This window comes from Crinia signifera, chromosome 6 (genome assembly GCF_055691185.1).
Source record: "Crinia signifera chromosome 6, ASM5569118v1, whole genome shotgun sequence".
NCBI lineage: Eukaryota > Metazoa > Chordata > Amphibia > Anura > Myobatrachidae > Crinia > Crinia signifera.
In genome coordinates, this window is record NC_139222.1 from 38685073 (window position 1) to 38707294 (window position 22222).

A 22222-nucleotide genomic window follows, 5' to 3' on the forward strand; every position below is an offset into this window, starting at 1 on the left:
CACGGCGCCCACTATGTCCATCGCGGTCATCGGGGGTAAAAAATCGCGGGCATCGCGCCATCGCGATGCCCGCGATTTCCCATAGGGATCAATGTTAAAAGTGTGATTGGACGCGATTTTACTGTTCAATGCCTCAATGCCCGCGATTTTTCCATAGGAAACAATGTTAAATGGGCCACAGAGCCCTAATAGTCCCCCTGAAGTCTGAAATGGCCCCCACAATTGTTAACGCCACCCCACGATCAACGTGAACCCGAAGCGTGGCGAGCGCAACTCCCATTTAACATTGTTTCATATGGAAAAATCGCGGGCATTGAGGCATTGAACAGTAAAATTGCGTCCAATCACACTTTTAACATTGATCCCTATGGGAAATCGCAAGCATCGCGGCCATCGCGTCGCACCCGTTTTTTAGTGCATTTGATGGCTGCGATGCCCGCGATGGGTGCCGTGCTAGGTAAAGAGTACCTTATTTTGTTATCTACACAAAGTGGCAGCAGAAATTTTGTGGGATGAGAATACAGCCAGCAAGGGTCCAGCGACATCACAGGGGCACCTTATAACTGATCTACATAAGACAGTGGCTCTAGCGAGTTGAGAGGCTACACTGTCAGAAATACAGTCTCATGTCCCAGAATCTGCCTCCTCTGTGTGCAGCTGGCAGGCGCAGGTAACAATGCTATTGGTTTAGCTCTGTGCATTGTGTCGTTGCAGACGAAGGAAATGCTGGAACTGTGGAAGAGTTCATTGAGACGATGGCATCATTCTGTATGACAAACACCTGCAAGCAGAGATAACAGATTACGTCATACCACGCATTAGCATTGTTGGAGAGCACTCAGTCGGTTAGCTCAGACCGTTCCTATAGCAACAAAAGCACATGCGTGACCCGATGGGCCTTCTGCCCATGCCCATTGTAATTTGTAACGTGTTCTTCTTCCTCAATCACCCCTAGGAGTAGGACGCGCTGAAGAGTGTCCATTCTGTCACTGAGCTTTCACGGTGTGGCAGTGCCACTGCTCCATAGCAAAAGTCTGTAAGGGCCCTATGTACCACCCAAAGGTAAAAAATGTATCTAGCATGTTATTTTGACAGGGAAGGTGGCCCCTTTTTGGCTCTGGGCTCCATAGCAGCTGCACTCCCTGCACCTATGGTAGCTACACCCTGTATATAACACATGTAACTGTGACAGGGAAGGTGGCCCCTTTTAGCTCTGGGCCCCATAGCAGCTGTACTTCCTGCACCTATGGTAGCTACACCCTTGTATATAACACATGTAACTGTGACAGGGAAGGTGGCCCCTCTCAGCTCTGGGCCCCATAGTAGCTACACCCCCTGCACCTATGGTAGCTACTCCCCTGTATATGACACATGTAACTGTGACAGGGAAGGTGGCCCCTCTCAGCTCTGGGCCCCATAGCAGCTGCACTCCCCTGCACCTATGGGAGTTACACCCTAGATCTGTACCCATCTTTCTAGATAACTGCATATCACATCTTCATACAGTACCTCCCAACTTCTGTTTTTTTGGGACAGTCTGGCATCTCACCTGGGGCCAGCGACGTAACTATAGCACTGCAGCCCCCGCCACCGCGCATGTGGGGGCGCCGGGGGCTGCGGTGCTATAGTTAAACCCCCCCCCAATCCCCCGCAGACTTACCTATCGTGCTGGTCCCGGCGGCTCCGTTCTTCTGCTAAAGACCACCACAAAATGGCCGCCCCCATATAGCACACAGTTCTCTGAAACTGTCTGCTGTATGGGGGCGGCCATTTTGTGCCGCCGGGACCAGCGCGATAGGTAAGTCTGTGGGGGATTGGGGGGGGGGTTTGCATAGGCGGCGGGGCGGCAGGGCAGGGGGGTAGGGGTGCTTGGCGGGCAGCGGCGAGCGGGGCGCCCAAAACGTAGCTACGCCACTGCCTGGGGCCCGCAGTGGGGGGGCAATTCACTGGCGTAAATTGCGTAAGGCAGCCCCCGCCACCGCTTGGAGGAGCGGGGGCTGCGTGGGCGCCTGCTCCTGCCCGACGCAATGAGCACTTATTACATTATGTGCTGCTGACTGTCGCGCCGTCTGCCGCTACCGCACAGGCTAGTCAGCAGCGGCATGGGCGCAGCCATGACAGTCTGACAGACTCACTGTCAGACTGTCACGTTGCATCTTGATGGGCGGGCGGCTGACCAATGGGTGGGAGGTTAGGCGGGCGGGCTGCGGCTGCTGTCGAATGAGAGGGAGGACGGGCATGTGGGCGTGGCCTGTCACATAGTGACAGAAAAGCAGCAATGACTGCTGGTTACACTGTCTCCTCTCTGCTTCATTCTCCTATGCGTGCGTGTGACATCATCACGTCAGACGTCACACGCTGGGGACAGAGGCCACGATGGAGAGGAGCCGGGATTGGGAAACTGAGCAGTGAGCACGCAGGCATTAGTTCCAGAATAATCCAGATAGAATAAAGGTAGGAACTCACTCCTTCACCCATATAGTCAGTTATTTATTTGTGCTTGTTATTTTTGTGAGTTGCTTATTTTTTTTAGGGTTGCTTGTTTTTGGGATTATTCTAATATTTTCCAGTAGCTTGTTTTGGGCTTGGTGGTTTTTTTTTCTTCTTGTAATTCACTAATTTAGCATAGAACTAAGTAGAGGCTTAAAGAAGTGCTAATGAATCTATGGCTGCCCATATACATCCCGATCCCAGCGCCGCGATGTGTGCTTTGAGATGCGCGCTCCTGCGACATCTTATTGCACAGTACAAAAAGTGTGGGCTGCACATACTTTTTGTACTTGCTTTTTATCGCATCGCATTGCATGCACAACGCATGCATGCGGCATGCAATGCGATGCAATGCTATTTTAGCACAGAATGCACACTGGGATCGGGGCGTGTATGGGCAGTGTGGGGGGGGGGGGGCGCAATAAATTTTCTGGCAGGGGGGAGCAAAATTTATAGTTACGCCACTGGGGCAATTGGAAGTCCCCCATGCCTGACAGCATATGTAAAGCGCCTATTCAGAGATGCAGAGGGGCAGAGGAGCTTTCACAGTGCTGGCGATGCCCCCAAACTACAAAATGTTCACCCACTTCTCCAAGAGAGGAGACTGTAAAGGTAGGCAAGTATGCTCTTACCTGGACACTTGCTGGAACTTGTGTTAGAGAACGACATCCAAAAATGGAGACGGATAAGGAGACAAAGAACAGCAGCAGATTTACCACAAGGAGAATAGAAAAAGCAACATATGCACCAACCTGTGAATACAAAGTGAAGACAGATAGTATGTCATTGTATACCTAGCAGAGGAGCGTTATTCTCTATATGCAAACACACTGGCACTTTCTAACACTGGTAACTATACAGCAATATGAGCCTATTTCAGACCTGTAGCTGTAATTTGGTACTTATGTATTATCTGGGCTCCCATGTTAAATGCACCCCATTTTTTCATACCCCTACTATCCAACTACGCATGGAGTTGATTTTATATAGTGTGGCGAGCGCAGCGAGCCACCATGCCCGAAGCGTGGCGAGCGCAGCGAGCCCTGCGAGGGGACGCGGTCTCATAAGAAAAACGGGAGCCCAGATATTACATAAGTACCTTAGATATGGGTGAATATACGCAGCCTAGCAAACAGGTCTGAATCAGGCCCTTAATAGTAATGTCAGCAGAGGCGGCTGTGCACCCCCGAATGGAGCAACACTTGAATTGCTCTGTTGGGTGACATCTAGTGGCTGCAAAACACTTGCATTCCCCCCATAGAGGTGAGGAGCAGCATTACCCTATTATTATATACGATTTCTTAAGTTGTTGGAAATAAACATTTTAAAGAAACTTACAAGACGCTCCTGGCATGTTCTCTGAGAGACATAGTTGTTGTATATGTAGTGGTAAGAATTGTACATGTAAGAAGAACATTCTATTATCGCTAGGTCAACGCAGATTAGCACGAAGGCAGCAAAGCTGGAAATTGTGCTAATTATGCTCAGCGAGAGGGATCCTTTCACCTGTACAAAGAAAAGGGGAAAAGCCATCACAGAGATGCCACACATAGAGTAGTATATCTGCAGTACAGAGACTCCGATGGACAGACAGGGGCAGGAATCAGCCCCAGACGTTTCTGTGCACTGAATGAAGGGCCATGTCCATAGGTCACATGGGGCCTGTTTATCAGCTAGAGGTTTTTCCCCTATATTTTTGAATTCTTATCACCGTCTATCATGGCGGGTATGGATCATATGGTCGACCAGAAGTTGGTTTACAGTCATTAGGTCGACACCACTAGGCATACTTGCCTACTTTTGAAAACAAGTTTCAGGGAGATTATAGTTGGTAGTAGAATTTTACACAGCACTCCATTGAGGGGGTGTGTCATGGTCCACCCAAAGGGCGTGTCTAGTTCCATATATGGAGAGATTGTGAAAAGAGATTGTGAACGTGGCACCTAGAAGCGTGGGTGTGTACTGCTACATCTGAGAGGAATATTTTAAAATTAATTATAGCCAAATGTAGATGAGCCCCAGAGCAGTTAGTAAGAGCTACTATACTTGGTAAAGTGCTGGGAAATGGTGCTGATGATTCAGTGTAAATGTATCTGTCTCTCATTCCTTTTCCCCAAAAAATGTAATAGTGTAATGTGGGCTAGGTGACATGAGGGAGATTGCTAGACTAATAAGGGAGAGAGGGAGATTGCTGCTATGTCAGGAAGTCTCCTGCAGAATGCAGGAGGGGAGGTAACTATGATGTAAGTGTAATGTGGGCTAGGTGACATGAGGGAGATTGCTAGACTAATGAGGGAGAGAGGGAGATTGCTGCACTGTCATGGAGTCTACTGCAGAATGCAGGAGTGTAGACAGCTATGCCACTAGATCGACATACTGAAATGTCAACATGGGTCTAGGATGACATGGGACAAGGTCAACAGGTCGTTAGGTCGACATGGTCAATGTTGACAGTCAAAAGGTCGACATGGGGTTTTCCACAGTTATTTTACCCAAATGTAGACACAGTCGACATGGACACTGAAACGTAGCACAGCGTCCCCTTGCGTGGCTCGCTGCTCTCGCCATGCTTCGGGAACACTATTTTATTCTCCCACCATGCCCTAGTGGATAATAGGGCATGAAATACCGCCTGTCGGCACGTGTGAAAACAGTGAAAAACCCCATGTTGACCTTTTGACTGTCGACCTTGCCCATGTTGACCTAATACTTTTATCGACCTATTGACCTGACGACCTTGTTCCATGTCGACCTAGACCCATGTCAACCTTGTAGTTTGTCGACCTAGTGATGTTGACCTAATGACTGTTGACCACCTTATGGTTGACCAACTGACCATATCCCATCAAGGCAATAGGAAATGATATATCAGGGCTGTTAGAGGACATTATTACTAATACACCATTTCATATATTTTGCATAGATTGTGCCAAATATCTATCCACGCCAGTGATGGCTAACCTTGACACTCCAGCTGTTGTTGAACTACACATCCCAGCATGCCCTGCCACAGTTTTCGCATGGTCAAATAGTAAAACTGATGCAGGGCATGCTGGGATGTGTAGTTCAACAACAGCTGGATTGTCAAGGTTAGCCGTTGCTGATCTACGCCTTTATCTATACCACTCTCTGCCCACCAGTCGCTGAGGAGAACGGAGCGCATCCCATTCCTGGCAATGGATCCGTGAAGTGAACGGCACGCTGAGACAGAAAGATATGGCACGCTGGGGGTATAAACAAGCATGGATCCATGTTTACTAGTTAAAAGCCCGTCAAAATGACAGCTTAGTCTCTATCTGCTCCTACCTCCAATCTCTGTATTCACAGCTCCCTCTCTCCATATCCAGCATATATAAAACAGATCATTTTTGTTTCACTTTCTGCTAAGAAGTAATTTGGTCTGTCGGGTGCCCTCTAGTGGTCACGGGCGGTACTTCACCTCAGAAAGGTGAGGAGGAATTTTATAGAGAGAGAGAAAGAGAGAGGAATAATGGGTGGTACTAGAACTACAACCCTCTGATGGTCACTAAATAAATATATTTCTGTCCGATAAGTTTTTAAGAACAGTCCGTGTTCATAGATTGTGACAATCCCTCTTTTTCAGGGCGGCAGCTCCTCTCCAGTGGGTTTCTGTCCAGGGAAACCTCTCAACATAAATCTAGAGAGAAGGGTAAGATGGGCGCCTGTTAGTGTAGTGTATGAGTGATTGGTAGTAAATCTCTTCACCATAAATACAGACAGCAACCCAACAAATGAAGGAGTACCATTAACAGTGGTATCCAACCACTGTGATATGAGCTTGTCAAATAAGACTTTTTGGGCTATCAGCAGTGCCAGATTATCCACGGGGCCCCCGACCCCGACACCCCACTGCTGCAGTGGTGGCGTGTGGTTGGCAGGCAGCGGGGTCAGGCAGTGTGGGGTGGGAAGGGGGTCCCTGTGAAGTCACCGGCGAGGTCCCTTTGGAGGATGGGCAGTCAGCATGCGGGGTCCCGGCGGCAGATCGGAACAAGTAGCGCTACTAGTTCCCATTCTCCGCAGGGACCCCGCCGCTGACTGCCCATCCGACGCAAGGACCCCGCTGCATCCCCAGCACTGCACAGACCCCACTGCCCGGATCCCCGCGCTGCCCAGGTACCAGGGGGGACGGACCTGCCTCCGTCCGGGAGCCTACCTCCGTTAGGGAACTGCCTCTGTCTGGGGGGGGGGGGGGGGGGGGGGCAGCACAGACCTTTTGTAGTCCAGGGCCCCCACAGACCTTAATCCGGCCCTGGCTATCAGAAACACTTCATATGGCCCTTATTCTTCTCCCAGGTCCAGGTGTTTTCACCAGTAACACATGTACGGGAAAAAGAACATACAGGAACAAACTAGTGTAGAATTGTAAAACCAGTTTATTATTAACGCAAATGACAACTAAGTTATTCGTACAATGTTTAAAAAAAAGATTCAGCTTATCTGGTGTATGTTTAGCAAGCATGGACGAGGTCAGTCATCAATTATCATAATAGAGTCCCTTTAATGCCTTTCATCCATGCCCCCTTGGCTGGACACTAGGGCGGAGTGAAAAAACTGAAATTGAGAAATTCAAAATCGGCTAGTGCGGGAAAGTTGTGACTTGACCTGAATAAGAAACATGCAAAAGCTTTTTGATCTGAGTCAACATCTTCTGTTCTGGCAAGAGCCTTAAGGTTCACTTTTTTGGTGAAAATGACGAAAACTGTGAAGAAGCTCCGATCTAGTTAAAATTATGTTAGGATGTCTTAGAGTGGTTTATTAATATACTTTAGCTTAGTAAAAGAGAGTACGAGCTTGTCCTAGTGCAAAGTGACTGACTTTGGCAGGAGAAAAAATCCCTGATAATTGACCCATTTTCATGGTTTCAATTGTGAATATGGTGTTTTCTCCGGAACATGTTTTTTTTTTTTTGGGAGAGGATGCTCTGTAATTGATGTGATCAGGAAAAGAAACTTGGTGGGAGAAAAAAAACAGGGTAAATCCCTTTTGTTTGCCTTTAATAGAATAGTGCACCTATGTGTCTTCTAATGCCCAACAAACTCTTTACTGAATGCTCCAGTAAGTTCAGTAACAATGCATTACACTCTGTTCTTTAGGCGCATGATTTAAAACACTTTTGTTTATTGTCTTTACTTGTGGCAGTTTATTTGTTTGAAAAACAGTCTGAAAAACAGTTTGCAAACCGATTTATCTTTAACCGGTAAAGGGATTTATCCTGTTTTTTTTCACCAAGTTTATTTTCCTGATCACATCAATTACAGAGCATCCTCTCCCAAAAAAAAAAAAAAACACGTTCCGGAGAAAAACACCATATTCACAATTGAAACCATAAAAATGGGTCATTTATCAGGGATTTTTTCTCCCGCCAAAGTCAGTCACTTTGCTCTAGGACAAGCTCGTACTCTCTTTTACTAAGCTAAAGTATATTAATAAACCACTCTAAGACAGCATGACATAATTTTAACTAGATCGGAGCATCTTAACAGTTTTCGTCATTTTCACCAAAAAAGTGAAACTTCAGGCCTCTTGCCGGAACAGAAGATGTTGACTCAGATGAAAAAGCTTTTGCACATTTCTTATTCAGGTCAAGTCACAACTTTCCCACACTAGCCGATTTTGAATTTCTCAATTTCAGTTTTTTTCACTCTGCCCTACTGGACACTCCTGTGGAAGTTCAGCCAAAAGGGCACAGATGAAACGCGTTTGAGGGGACTCTATATCACAGTAGTTGGGGTGCTGTCTGTATTTGTGGTGAAGGGATTTACTATCAATCACTCATATACTGCACTAGAAGGCCTCTCTCTCTCTCTCTCTCTCTCTCTCTCTCTCTGTGTATGCTCTTCATAGACTCATACATGGCTTAATACAGAATGCACAGTGCAGAACTTTGACCCAGGGAGCCGTTTCTGGGTCTTCCCCTTGTCTAGGCCGTGCTCAGTCCTTTTCTCAATATAGTACAATATAAGAGAAAATAACAAATCGCTTGAGCTCACCCACCATACATAGCCGTGTTATATGTAGGTACTGTATCAACTATTCAGAGCCCGCTATCTTGGGAACAAGTCACTGATTGGTCTCACGCATCAGACCATTCCTCTCCACTGACGCGACCAAAATTCTCATTCACTCTCTTGTCATCTCCCGCCTTGACTACTGCAACATCCTTCTCTCTGGGCTACCTCTCACCCGCCTCGCACCTCTCCAATCCATTCTTAACGCTGCTGCTAGGCTCATCTTCCTCTCCCGCCGCTCTACCTCCGCCTCCGCCCTCTGTCTATCTCTTCACTGGCTCCCCATTACTTTCCGAGTTCTCTTTAAACTCCTCACCACCACCTACAAGGCTCTCTCCTCCTCCACAGCTCCCTACCTCTCTTCACTGATCTCTATCCACACTCCCTCCCGTCCTCTTCGCTCCATCGCTGACCGCCGACTGACCTCTCACCTAATCACCTCCTCCCATTCCCGTGTCCAAGACTTCTCTCGCGCTGCCCCCCTGCACTGGAACAACCTCCCACCACCCATCAGGCTTTCTGATTCCCTTACCTCCTTCAAGCGCTCCCTCAAAACCCACTTTTTTCGACTAGCCTATCCCTCCTCCTAACCTCTTTTGATCCTCCTATCCTGCCTCCGTTCCCCTCTGTGCCTACTTATCCTGTTGTTTTTCGTTCGTCCACCCACCTATTTTTAGTATGTTAACTCTTATGAGTAGGGTCCTCCTGCCTTACGTACTCACCCTACCTCTTTTCCTCACCTGTGCTCCTGTCCTGTTCTTCCCTTCCTCTACTTCATCTTCAGTCTCCTCGACAATTTTGACACCTACTTCTGAACTGATGCTGATTTTAGTTCTACCAGCTATACTCCTATTTATACTGTATTTTTCAACACACCCTGTACGTTACCTTGTAATTTGTTTTTTGTTTGCTATGTACGGCGCTGCGGACACTTTGCGGCGCCTTATAAATAAACGTACTACTACTACTACTACTGATTGGCTATGAGTGGTCTGTGTCGTCAGTGGGTTAGCCATTCATTGGCTAAGCGATAGAGCACTCTCAGCCCACTCTGGACCATTCATCTTTTCCCTGCCTCCTGGAAGTGGTTTTGGTGGGATACGGTCATTGGGTCACCAGCATGATGGTAGACAAGCATTAGGTCAACGCCATTAGGTCGACATGCATTTAGGTTGACATGACTCAAGGGTCATTAGGTCAACAGGGTCATTAGGTGAACATGGGGATTTTTACTCTTTTATGAGCAAAAACGTGCCTGCAGGTGTTATTGCAAGCACTACCATCCACTAGGGCAGGGGTGTCCAAACTTTTTGCAACGAGGGCCAGATTTGGTGAAGTGTAAATGTGTGGGGGATGACCATTCAGCCTGACATTCTTTTTATCATTAATCACATCAGAATGGTCCCCCACTCTGCCCCCATTCACTCTATGTCCCCCACTCTGCCCCCACTCACTCTATGTCCCCCACTCTGCCCCCACTCACTCTATGTCCCCTAGCCTGCCCCTTCACTGTATGTCCACCAGCCTGCCCCTCCTTTACTGTTTGTCCCCCATTCACTGTATGTTCCCCACTCTGCACCCATTCACTCTGTCCCCCAGCCTGTCCCCCCTTCTCTTAATGTACCTCCATTCATTGTATGTCCCCAAGCCTGACCCTCCTTCACTGTATGACTCCTATTCACTGTATGACCCCCATTCACTATGTACCTCACTCTGCCCCCATTCACTGTATGTCCCCCAGCCTGACCCTCCTTCACTGTATGTCCCCCACTCTGCCCCCTCCCTTCTCTGTATGTTTCCCAGCCCCTTGTGTGAGCCAGAGGAAGGCGAGACAAAGCAGGCACTGCAAGGACAGGAGATGCTTGGGCTCCCGCTGCTGCCCTCCTCCACCCTGCATGTTACACTGCTGTCACTGTGATTGTGGAGTAGGGTGATATATGATTGCAGCAGCAGGGGCAGGACGCCAAACACATCTGACTGTGGCGGCCGGCACCTCCTCACTGCAGCAGACAGCAAGGTAAAGGCGCTCTCGCTGGGGCCCCACCTTTAGTGTCCTGTGCTTCCTACATCTGATGCTCTGTCCGCTTCCAGCTGGAGGCTGCGGGCCGCTTGAAATGACAGCACGGGCCGCAATTGGCCCCCGGGCCTGACTTTGGACATGGGCGTGGTGGGAGAATAAAAAGTGTGCTGAGCGTAGCGAGGCACTGTGCCCGAAGCGAAGGGACGTGGTGCTACGTTTTAGTGTTTATGTTGCCTGTGTTGACATTCCGGTAAAAAAAAAGAGCCATGTCGACTTTTTTAATGTCAACATTACCCATGTCGACCTAATGACCCTGTCGACCTTACCCATGTAGACCTAATTACCCTGTCATCCTAAAGTCATGTCTACCTTCCTGCATGGCGACCTTAACTTATGTTGACCTAAATGCATGTCGACCGAATGGTGTAGACCTAATGACTGTCTAACAACTTGCTGGTGACTAACTGATCCACACCAGGTTTGGGAATGTAATCACGATGAACAGAACTACAGCTCGGAAATGTAGATTATTACAGTATAAATGCATTGTTGCAGCTGTTGATACAGAAGATAGGTCCATGTAACTCACCAAGCAGACGCTGGGTTTACGCTGGGCCGCGATTGTCAATGCGCCTGCAATTATGTACTGCAAAAGACATTACATGTAATTGGAATCATGCATTATGTACAAACACTATGGAGAGGATGTATCATACCTGTAGCTACAACCAGCTTCTAGCTATTACTTGGTAGAATCTTCAAGATAAATGATAGCTACAGTAATTGGTTGCTATGGACAACTTCTCTATTTGTCCCCTCAAAAAAATGTAATGCATCTCTAACCACCTCCCCCCCAACGACACAAACACAGCCTACCCCTGAAGCCTAATGGGGTGTACACAAGGGCCAATCTGGAGGCTGCCGATATCAATTGTATATCGACGGCTGCAGGGAGGGAGGGATGGCACGGGGGGGGGGGGGGGTGACATTGCTTCGATCCAGTAGATCAAAGCAGAAATAGACTTGCCTGCACAGTCTATTTCTGCTTTCGATCCCTATGCCCACGCATCAGGATCGAGCAGGGCCGGTGCAAGGCCCTGGAGCGCCCCAGGCGAGGGGGGGTGGGGCACCCCAGTGCCTACGGGGGGGGGGGGTACCTGCGGCGCTGTGTGATCTGGCGGCGGGGTCCCTGCAGTGATGCGCGCTATCCGGCACGGGAAGCACTGATGGGTTTGAAAACTCTCCGCACGCTAATTGGCTGAATCTCAGCCAATCAGCATGCGGAATGTTTTCAAACCCAGCAGCGCATCCCGCGCCGCCGCCTGGCTGCCGGATAGCGCGCATCACTGCAGGGACCCCGCACCAGATCACACAGTGCCGCAGGTACCCGGCACGGACACCCCTGCAGCCTCCATGCGAGAGGCGAGGGGCGAAGTGCCGCCCTCCAGTGGCTGGCGCCATAGGCAAATGTCTAGATTTGCCTAGTGGTGGCGCCGGCCCTGGGATCGAGTCTGCATCAAATGCTGCTAACACTGTGCGATTCACTCAGGGCCCTTGCAAGTGTTATCAACGCCCCAGACAGGCTGCTCACCCACTCCGGGGGGGGGGGGGGGGGGTGACATGCTCCAGGAGGGGGTTGGATGTGGCCATGGCACCAGCTTGTCTCAATGAGGCCTTGAACTTGGGTAGATTTTTATAGTTAACATGTACGCCGGTACTTGTTTCCTATCTGGGCGCCCGCTACGTTAATTGCGCACCATGCTATTCTCCGTATAAAAATCGGATCGCATCGCATCGGATACCACAAATGCACATACACAATATTGAAGGATGCGATGCGATCCGATTTCGTTCCCGCTTTTATGGTTGGCCCATAGGATGGCCCATCTGTAACACTACTGTATTTATTGACCCTTCAAAGCCCTCCCCTTGTCACATCTGCACAGAAACACAGTATTGACGTCAACCCGAAGCGTGGCGAGCGGCGGCGGTACGCGTCCTCCGACTTTTTCATACCCCCACTATCCACGTCGGCGTGGAGTTGAGAATAGAAAGTGTGGCGAGCGCAGCGAGCCACCGAGCCCGAAGCGTGGCGAGCGCAGCGAGCCCCGTGAGGGGACGCGGATACTTCACAGGTATCCGTGTCCCCTCGCGGGCTTTACAGGTATCCGCGTCCGCTCGCCACGCTTCGGGCTTGGTGGCTCGCTGCGCTCGCCACACTATTCTATTCTCAACTCCACGCCGACGTGGATAGTGGGGGTATGAAAAAGTCGGAGGACGCGTACCGCTGCGCTCGCCACGCTTCGGGTTGACGTCAATACTGGGGTGGCGTTAACAATGGAGGCGCATTTTAAACCATCAGGGGGGGGGGGTTCCTATACAAATCGTGGGTTTGCGGGGTTATTACATTGAAATCAATGTAAAATCGGGTCTCAGGGACCATTTAACATTGATTCCAATGTAAAAAACAGGTTGATCGCTTCACCGCATGCGATACGATCCGATTTAAACTGAAATCGGATCGGATAGCATCGTATGCCATCGTACATCATCGAGTACCGAATCCGATGCGATCCGATTTCATTACGGTGCCGTACGTAGAAAACCTGGGCGCCCAGATAGGAAACAAGTACCTGTACGCCTTAGTAGTAAATAGACCATAGTAATACTGTAACAAAAATAGCATTATGCAGTGTATCTACATATATATTAATTATATAAAAATAAGCATAAAATATACAGGACGATCAAAGAATCATGTTTCTAGAGATGTAAAATGAGTGTATAATAATTTTCAGCTCAACACGTTGGTTTGAATACTATAAAATATAACAAATGGAAATAGCCTATGGCCCAGAGGTTCCCAAAGGTACCCCAACGGTCCAGGTATTAAGTATATCCATACTTGGCCACAGGTGACTTAATGAGTAGCTCAGTCAGTCTGATTTAACCATCTGTGCTGAGCCATGGATATACCTAAAACCTGGACCGTTGGGGTGCCTTGAGGACCGCGTTTGGGAACCTCTGGCCTATGGTGTTTTGATAAATGTGTATTTTAAAAAATATTTTTCACAAAAATGAATTGCCTAAAACATATGAGTATCTGACACAGGGTGAGGTGGACACCTGTGCAGTAATATTACTGTAATAACAATAATATACAGTAGGCTGCTTAATTTAAAATATCAGCACAGATGTATAATCACTAAGGAGTTGTATATATAGCACTCAAATATAGAACGGAGACACACAGCAAATGGTGGATGTTGCCACAGCACCATCTAGTGGTGACATAATAGAAGGGAAGACGATTTTATTATGTCTGTTTTTCTATGTTGTAATTGATTATATGCATATTTGCCTACCTTTTACTTTTCCTTTCCAGGAGAAGCACATGGTGGGGGATGTACAGCGTGAATTCCAGCATTTTTAGTTGCGGGGAAGCGGGGTGCCAGGGCTCCGAGGAAATTGCGGGAGACTTGCCCACCATCCAGGGGGGCCGGAAGGGGGACCCGATTTTCGGGACACTCCCGGCCATTCCGGCAGGGTAGGCAAGCCTGATTATATGTTACGCACAAATGGACTTTTAGAGTGTGATAATTCGTATGCACACATTTGATGTATATACTTCTTATCCCTTAGTAGTGTGTGCACCCTTCCTGGGTGGAGATCTGACAGGTCACTTCCGGATAGATACTGGAAGTGGCCATCGGCAGCCCGGATGGAGGACGGAGCAACGCGATGGGTCCTGAGTCTGTGAGTATGTATTTGAGCACCGTCTGTTTATATGTCACTGTACTAGTGTGTCCTGAAGACGGGCGTAGGCTTGAAATGCCATAGACGATTTTGGACAGGAATGGGTGTGGTCTTTTAAAGCAAAAAGATGGATAAAATCAAATGTAGTATTCTTCAGGTTCAGTGAATTCTCCTGGAGACCCTGTGATACTGGGTTTACATGCTATTGAGAAACTTCATTTGTTGTGAACGGACTACAACAACTGTTTCAATTGTGAACTGTGAGATACTTCATGTTTTCTGTATATGTGAATTCACCATTGGTGTTGGAGATCTTCTTCCCACCCCAAGGGTTGTACAAATTCACTGAACCTGAAGAATACTACATTTGATTTTATCCATCTTTTTGCTTTAAAAGACCACACCCATTCCGAGACGGTTCAAACCTTTCACGGTGGACAGTACTACTCTAATCTGAGAAACTTTTTTACCATCACTGGCAACTTCAATTAAAATCTCCATTAAACTATATAGCCCCACCCACAAACTGTGCAGGAGATCCCTCAAACCCATCTCTTTGCCCTAAAAGACCGCACCCATTCTGAGGCAGTTCAAGCCTTTTCACGGCGGACAATACTACTCTTACCTGAGAGACTTTCTTACCACTATTGGCAACCTCTATTAAAGTCTATTAAATTATACAGTCCCACCCTCAAAAGGTGTAGGAGATTTCTCCTAATTTGAATTGATACATTTGCCCCTGATGAAGTCCTAAGGGACGAAACGCGTTGGGCCGCGGATCTACAATTTATGTGGCATATTTCTGAAAAAAACTTGAACACATGAAATCTTTTTACTGCTGGATGAACCACCAATAAACGTTTATCTGTTTTTATGACAACTATTGTTTATTTATTGTATGTTTAGCCACAAAGTGGTATATTTAGCGCACCCCTATTCTCTTTTCTATATATATATATATATATATATATATATATATATATATATATATAGTGACAAGGAGCACAAACACGGGGACTCAGATGAAGACATTGTTGTATATTTTGAACAGCAGGTCACAGCGTCTCAGGTTAATCAATATGCAATTGTTATTACCGGCAGTAGCATACAGGCAATCTCAGCATCACAGACTTTTGCAAAGGCTCCAGTAGTCCCTACAATAGCCCATACACACCGGCCTATCACTTGGGTGACTAATCCACCATCAAGAGCAAGGTGACTCTGCCCTGGAAACCCTTAAATCAGGAAATCCCAGGTGCTGATGATTAAACACCTGGCTTCTGCTACTGCTTCCAAAACCTGGTCTGGATCTTTCACATTACTTTCATGTCTATATATACAAAAATATATATAGATATGACGTGATGTGATCCAAGCTCCCTGGTAACCTGTAGTGCGTACCGGTGAAACATCGCAGCCCTGCAGTGCCGAGAGGTGGCGGCAGTCCGGAGATTCTTGCAGGAGGTCCCGTAAGTTACCCATCTGAAGCGGTGACTTAGGCTCTGTGCATGCAGCTTGCCAGTGGGAATTATGTATATCTAGTGATACCCAGTCCACTCCTGACGATTAACTAGGTACGAGTTCTGTACAAAAAGTGTCCTTTTAATGACATATATGCTTTTAAAATATAAAAAAACGATATTACACTATTGAGCACCCCCCTGTCCCTCCATCTTATCCAGATCTTTTCCTGTGCCTTGGGATAGGGCACCTTACAGTGGGGAGCAGCGGTCCAGAAAGAGGACAAGTGCTAAAAAAAAAATGTAAAACTGAATACTGCTGAACAGTATCTTTAAAGCCCTGTCAGCGCTCCTTTACCGAAAAAAAAACAAAAAACAGTTAACACTGATAAAAAAAATACCCCTTTCACACTGCAGCTCTTAACTGGTATATTGCCGATGTTTTAGCCTTTTAAAACGGTTAGAGCCGCAGTGTGAAAGCGCCAGTCTGCATTTGCTGGTTACAAATAACCGGTATTTGCAAACGGGTAAAAAGCAGAGTCCTACACGGTTCAGAGCTTTTTATTATGATGTGTGAACGGCTCTGAACCGGTATATAGGACTCAGGCAGCAGTGAGCACTGAGCTGGCTATAGCTGGTTTCACATTGCAAAAACCTGCTTTCAACCCGTTTTTGCAAACGTGTCTTAAAACGGGTAAAAGCCAGTTAAACCCCTTTCATATTGCATGTTGTAAAGGTATGTTGCAGTTTCAATACTGTTTTTGTGCCTTTCAGATTCAACCCGTTTCACCCATAGAAAGCCATACAATATCATTTTAAATGTTTTTTTTCCTGCTTGTGGGCGGGGATCATGTGTGGTTTTCATTTGTAGCAAATACCGTTTCTGAGCTGTTCAGACTGCAGGAAAACCGGCTCAGAAACGTGTAGGATCCTGCTTTTAACACGTTTCAAAATACCGGTATTTTGTAACCGGTAAATTGATTGTGGAGCTTTCATATTGCAGCTGGTACCGTTTTAAAGCAGTTAAAAATCGGCAATATGCCGTGTTAAAACTGCAATGTGAAATGGGCTTATCACGCAGTGAATATTTAATGATCGGGACCCGCTCATTACATATGCACATATGTAATGAAGGGCTCATTCATATGCACGTATGTAATGAGGGTTACCCGCTCATTAAATATGCACACATGTAATGAGCGGCTCATTACATATGCACTATGCTGTCTTATAGATACTGTCTGTCCTGCTTTGACACTGCAAACCTGCTTGAGACCCGGTATTTATGTGCAGTGTGAAAGGGGTTTAAAACGGTAATATACCGTTTTAAATACCATTTAAAAATACCGGGTCTCAAACGTTTAAGGCAATGTGAAAGCAGTAATAGAGTGCTGTCCATACACAAAGGATTTATTATTCATTTTATAACTTAACAAGGCAAAGATTAGCCCAATTACACAATAAACACACTATAAAGTGTATCTAAATATCTAAACATGACAATCCATCAGACATAAATACACTTGCTCTAGACGGCTTCTTGTGTTGAGCTGAGAAACGCATCAGACCACATCACCACTGGTCATTGACACACAGAACATTCAATACTGCACCACCGTTTATATTACCGGCGGCTAGCAGAGGAAGTCACAGCAAAACTCCTGCTTGTTACGCCGGAATGATCTAAACAACCACAGGTTCTCAAACTCCGTCCTCAGGACGCCACACAGTGCTTGTTTTGCAGGTCTCCTCAAAGAATCAAAAGTGAAATAATTAGCTCCACCTGTGGATCTTTTCAAATGTGTCAGTGAGTAATGAGTGCACCTGTGCACCTGCCGGGCGACCTGGAAAATGTGAACTGTGCAGGGTCCTGAGGACCGAGTTTGAGAACCACTGATCTAGACAGCAGGAAAATCCCTCTACCCACAGAGAGCTGTGCAGTTACAAAGATTCCCTGCACAGCCTTGGGAAAAGCCGACAAGTGCTGAGCGCCACAAGCGGACCCAGGCGTATGCACAGAGTTACCCCACTGGAGCATAATGGTGCACCAAACTGGTAAACTAACAAGTACTGGAGGCAGATATTTATTCCCGGACCAGGCACCCTGTAACCCACCAGTGGGTAATTATTAATGCACATATGTATTAATATTTGGTATAATTGATCTTTAGAACTTTTTTGTGACTAACTTGCTGGGACACTTATATCCCAAAGGAAAGAAGTGGATATCAAATTGGATAGTGCTAATTAATGAATTAACTTGCATGCAATAGAAGTATTACGTATTCTATTGTAAGGAACTGTTTATTTCCATCTGCAAACAAGCAAGTTCAGTTCTGCTACTTATCAGAGGAACAGTCCAGAGCAAGTGTCTTTATGTCTGGTTCTTTGTTCTGTTTAGATATTTACAGATGGAGCGCCTCTCAGCCAATGCTGAGAATTGCCAGAATGCCCCCGCTGGCAAGCGCTGGTGAAGAGGCGCTCCACCTGACTCACACTCAGGTGCATCCCAATTTCTGGGCGGCGGAGGACACGAACCCTGCCCGAGTCCGCTTGGCAGTTTCCGGAAGGCGATGGATGCAAACATGTCCCATTCAGGCGGCTGGCGGGGGCTGGCGATCCGACCACCAGATCACCCTGAATGATGGGGGCTCCATATGTAGTAACACGTTTTGTGTAATTGGGCTAATCTTTGCCTTATTAAGTTACTAGCTGAGGTACCTGCCGCTGCATGGGTTTGGTTGTGCGGTTATCCTTCTTTTGTTTTGTGCTCGCCATGCCCATGGTGTGACTGGCATACACCTGTCTGAGGTGGGCTGCCAGATCTGACCACATTTTTTTCCCTAAACCAAATGGACCAGATGTATCAAGCGTCATAAATTGATAAAGTGGGGAGTGATAAACAACCAGCCAATCAGCTCCTACCTGACATTTTTCAAATCCAGCCTATGACATAGCAGGTAGGACATTATTGGCTGGCTGTGTATAACTCTCCACTGTATTACTTTTTGAAGCTTGATATATCTGGCCCATGTCCTCTACCCCCTTTATGTTATGCAACTCTGCGAATCTGCAGCCCATCCGAACATCGATAAACTGTGCATACACATGGTATGCTTTGCACGTGTGTGGGGTCCACTAGCCTACGGACACAAAGTCTTCCCTTCTGGCTGTACGCTGGGTGACTGACAGACAGGGGGCGTTCCGGAGCGGACCCCCATCATTTCATGATGGATGAACCCCAGCAAACACAGGCACACCCCATATGTTTGGGGCGGGCACATGACGTCTGCATCCACCCCAAAATTACGTGAATAAGTGCAGCCACTGAGGAACTCCTGGGCTACGTGGCGGCTGCAAGCACCAGGCATTCGATTTTAAGCAACCGTCGCATGATTTATCTTCTGTTCGGCCGCATGCAAATCAATGCACAGGGAAGCCTTTGACTGGGGAGGGAGGATGTGCATTCACCAGGGCGGCATTAACCTGCTCGCTAGGGATGGCCATCGACCATCGATGATTCAAAATCATTGATGGTTTGTGGCCAATGTTGAATACTTTTGGCATCGATGGGGGAGAACCAGATGGTTTCCCTACATCGATGGCACAGTAGAAACTATGTTTCTTTTATTTATTTATTTTCAAGGTCCCGGGACATGGAGCATAGCTCTGCCCGCTAACATCCCAAAAGCCCTGACGCACGTTCAGATTGGCCTATGGGCCAGTCAGTTAAAGAGAATGGATCGATAGCTAAACCTATAAATGGTTGTCCATCACATAGTTTATAACTATTGATGGCTGGTTGCAGAATTGCCATTGATGGCAACCATACATGACGACTCCACCAATGGCCATGCCTACTGCTCGCTAGGCTGGGAAAGCACACAGCCCAGTAAGCAGGTCTGAATAAGGCCCGGCATACTTTGGTAACGGTTCTACCTTAGAAGCAATAGAAAAAGGACAGTTCAATATGTTATTTGTATTATGGTGACTCCTGGTACAGGGCAAGTACAAAAGGGGGGGGTGTGACCATGCAGATGAGGGGCGTGACTGTCTAAACTTCTGTTCATTACAACGCCGGTCCTGGAAAGAAAAGTGAGTGTGTGAGTGCTTTACTACGCAGGGCCGGCGCTACCCACTCAGCAGCTCCTGCAAAGCAGGGAGGCGCCATGCTGAAAAGGCGCTGTCTCCCTCCCTGCTCTGCTAAATCTGCCTCAGCCTTCACTGTCACTGCCTCCTGCACGCCGCCCGCAGTGCCTGTCTGACAGCGGGCAGGCGGCAGTATAAAGAGCTGCTCCCTGCACCGCGCAGACACTGTCCTCCTCCTGCGACCTGCCCCCTCTTCCTCACGGACACTTGCGCTGAGACATGAAGTGCTGTCTGTGAATGCCTGGATGACATCCACCCCCTACCCATTGCTACCTGCGCCTGTCAGCTGTCAAACAAATGACGAACAGGCAGAAGCGCCGCCCTTCCATCCCTCTTCTCAGTGTGCAGTGCCAGTGCCACTGCCAGTCCTCAACACTCCGCCCCCTACATCTCCTCTCCTCTTCTTCCATCTCCTCCTTCTCTCCACTCCTTTTCCCCTCAGTCACGAGAGGGGTACAATGGCGTCCTCAGTGTCCTGCCTACGCAGATAGAAGAGGAGGGACTGCACAAGAGTTAAACAGCAAAAGAACAGTGAGTCTTTTATTATACATGTTTATAAAAAAAAATTAATAATTGTAGATTTTTTTATATTAATTTAGACACTTTTTAAATAATGGTCTGGGTTATGTGCCTAAAGGTGGCCATACACGCTGCAACTGCAGCGGGCGATGCGATGTGCGCTCCTGCGGGCATCGCACAGTACAAAAAGTATGTGCAGCACATACTTTTTGTACTGCTTTCGGATCACATCACACACACATTGCATGCATGCCATGCAATGCAATGCAATCTAGCCCATAACGTATGCGATTCTTGCAGCGTGTATGGGCACCTTTAGTGCCTGCAAAATTTTGCGGACACAGCACTGAGATGGTGTATGCATACATGTACATGCACCCGAGAGCCTTCATAGGATCGCATATTGCATACGCGCCCACAATCGGGCTGCAGCTTGTTGCAATGGCAATGTGAAAGGGCGCAAAATTTATGGTTTGCAGGAGGGCGCTGGTCACCCTAGCACCGGCCCTGCTACTACGTAATGTCACAGCGCAGCACATCTCACTGACTGAAGACTTGTCTGCACTTTGGTGACACCCAGGAGCACCCACTGCGACCATAGGCGTGCGCAGGGGGGGGTGGCGGGGGTGCACAGGCACCTCCTAATGACAGGACCTTGCTGCACGATTGCAGCAAGGTCCTACATCACAGAATATAATTTTTTTTCTGGGAGCCGGCTGCCTGTAGGGGGAGCTGAAGTGCACAGACAGCTCCTCTCAGGCCTTACTGAAACAGTGCTGGACGAGTGGCCGGGTGAGGAGTGAGGAGAGGACTTCCTGGTGTTTGAATGTGCTGCAGGTAAGCTGGAACAGGGGGATTGTATGTTATATGAGGCTATGACTTTGTTTTAGAGGGGAAGGGGGAAGGTATATTGGTCTTTATTAATGCTGGCTGCTTTTTTGTTATGTCATAAAGGTGTGTGTTTATCAGCTTGTTGTAAGTATACTATGTCATACCCTCCAACTGTACTGATTCTGCCGGTACAGTACCGCTTTTTAGCGGTCTGTACCGCCAAAAATCAAAGTGTACCGATGTACCGATTTTTTTCATAGCCGGCTCCTGACTCTGGGAGTTGTAGTTTTAGAGTTTAGAGTTCTGTTCTATTTGCTGCTCTTCCGGCAGCGTTAGTTTAGAGGGGGGAGTGGCTGGGCAGGAAGACTTCATCTCCCAAGGTGCCCTGCAGAGACGCGCAGGACCCGCCTCCCCCTGCTCACACACAGTCTGTCACACGCGTCTTTTGGTGCTTGCTGCTGCTGGCCATGTAGCAGGGGCACCAGAAGGGAGGCCCTGGCCGAGTGAGCCAGGCTGAAGTAGAGGCCACTGCCATAAGTGTCAGGAAGCAGGGGAGGGACTGACAGCTTCCCCCAGTCTGCTCGCTGCCTCACACACAGGAGTCAGGACGGAGCAGCAGCTGTGAGGTAACACACACAGTGTCTGGCAATCATTGTGGGCTTCCCTGTATCTGATGCATTGCTCACAGATCTGTCCTAATAATGCCTCCACAGGCTGAGCCGCGACACACACGCATTGCCTGATCAGTGGCAATGTCCACAGTCCCCAGCCACACAAGGAGTGTCCCCAAAACATCCTCCCCCCTGCATACACCTGGTGCATATGACAGTCACCTGGGAGCCACCAGCATCCATGCTGCCTTCAGGAAGGCAGATCACAGACATACATACATGCAAGCACACATCTGTGCATGTAGTATGGTATCTGTGTGAGTCTGCAGATGGGGAGGTGGTGTATTCTGTCAGAGC

At 47.9% G+C, this 22222-nt stretch overlaps 1 protein-coding gene and 1 long non-coding RNA gene across 4 annotated transcripts in view; one reads left to right on the plus strand and one right to left on the minus strand.

Annotated features, from left to right (window-relative positions):
* Positions 1-445: 445 nt before the first annotated feature.
* LOC146007569 (uncharacterized) overlaps positions 446-22222 on the minus strand; it is a 56969-nt gene continuing 35192 nt past the window's right edge. For 2 of the 3 annotated variants that reach the window (XM_083146029.1, XM_083146031.1), the window contains exons 5-8: positions 11129-11185; positions 3829-3996; positions 3123-3242; positions 447-781 (exon numbers count right to left, since the gene is read on the minus strand). In XM_083146029.1, the coding sequence (XP_083002155.1) occupies positions 680-781; positions 3123-3242; positions 3829-3996; positions 11129-11185 (447 nt within the window). In that variant the 3' untranslated portion in view covers positions 447-679. Of the gene's footprint in view, positions 782-3122; positions 3243-3828; positions 3997-11128; positions 11186-22222 lie in introns of all 3 variants that reach the window. The other variant, XM_083146032.1, reaches the window with a different exon arrangement.
* The window catches only part of LOC146007572 (uncharacterized), a 71385-nt gene continuing 70301 nt past the window's right edge, over positions 21139-22222 (plus strand). Inside the window, exon 1 of the long non-coding RNA XR_014444354.1 lies at positions 21139-21260. This is a non-coding gene — a long non-coding RNA (uncharacterized LOC146007572). The remainder of the gene's footprint in view (positions 21261-22222) is intronic.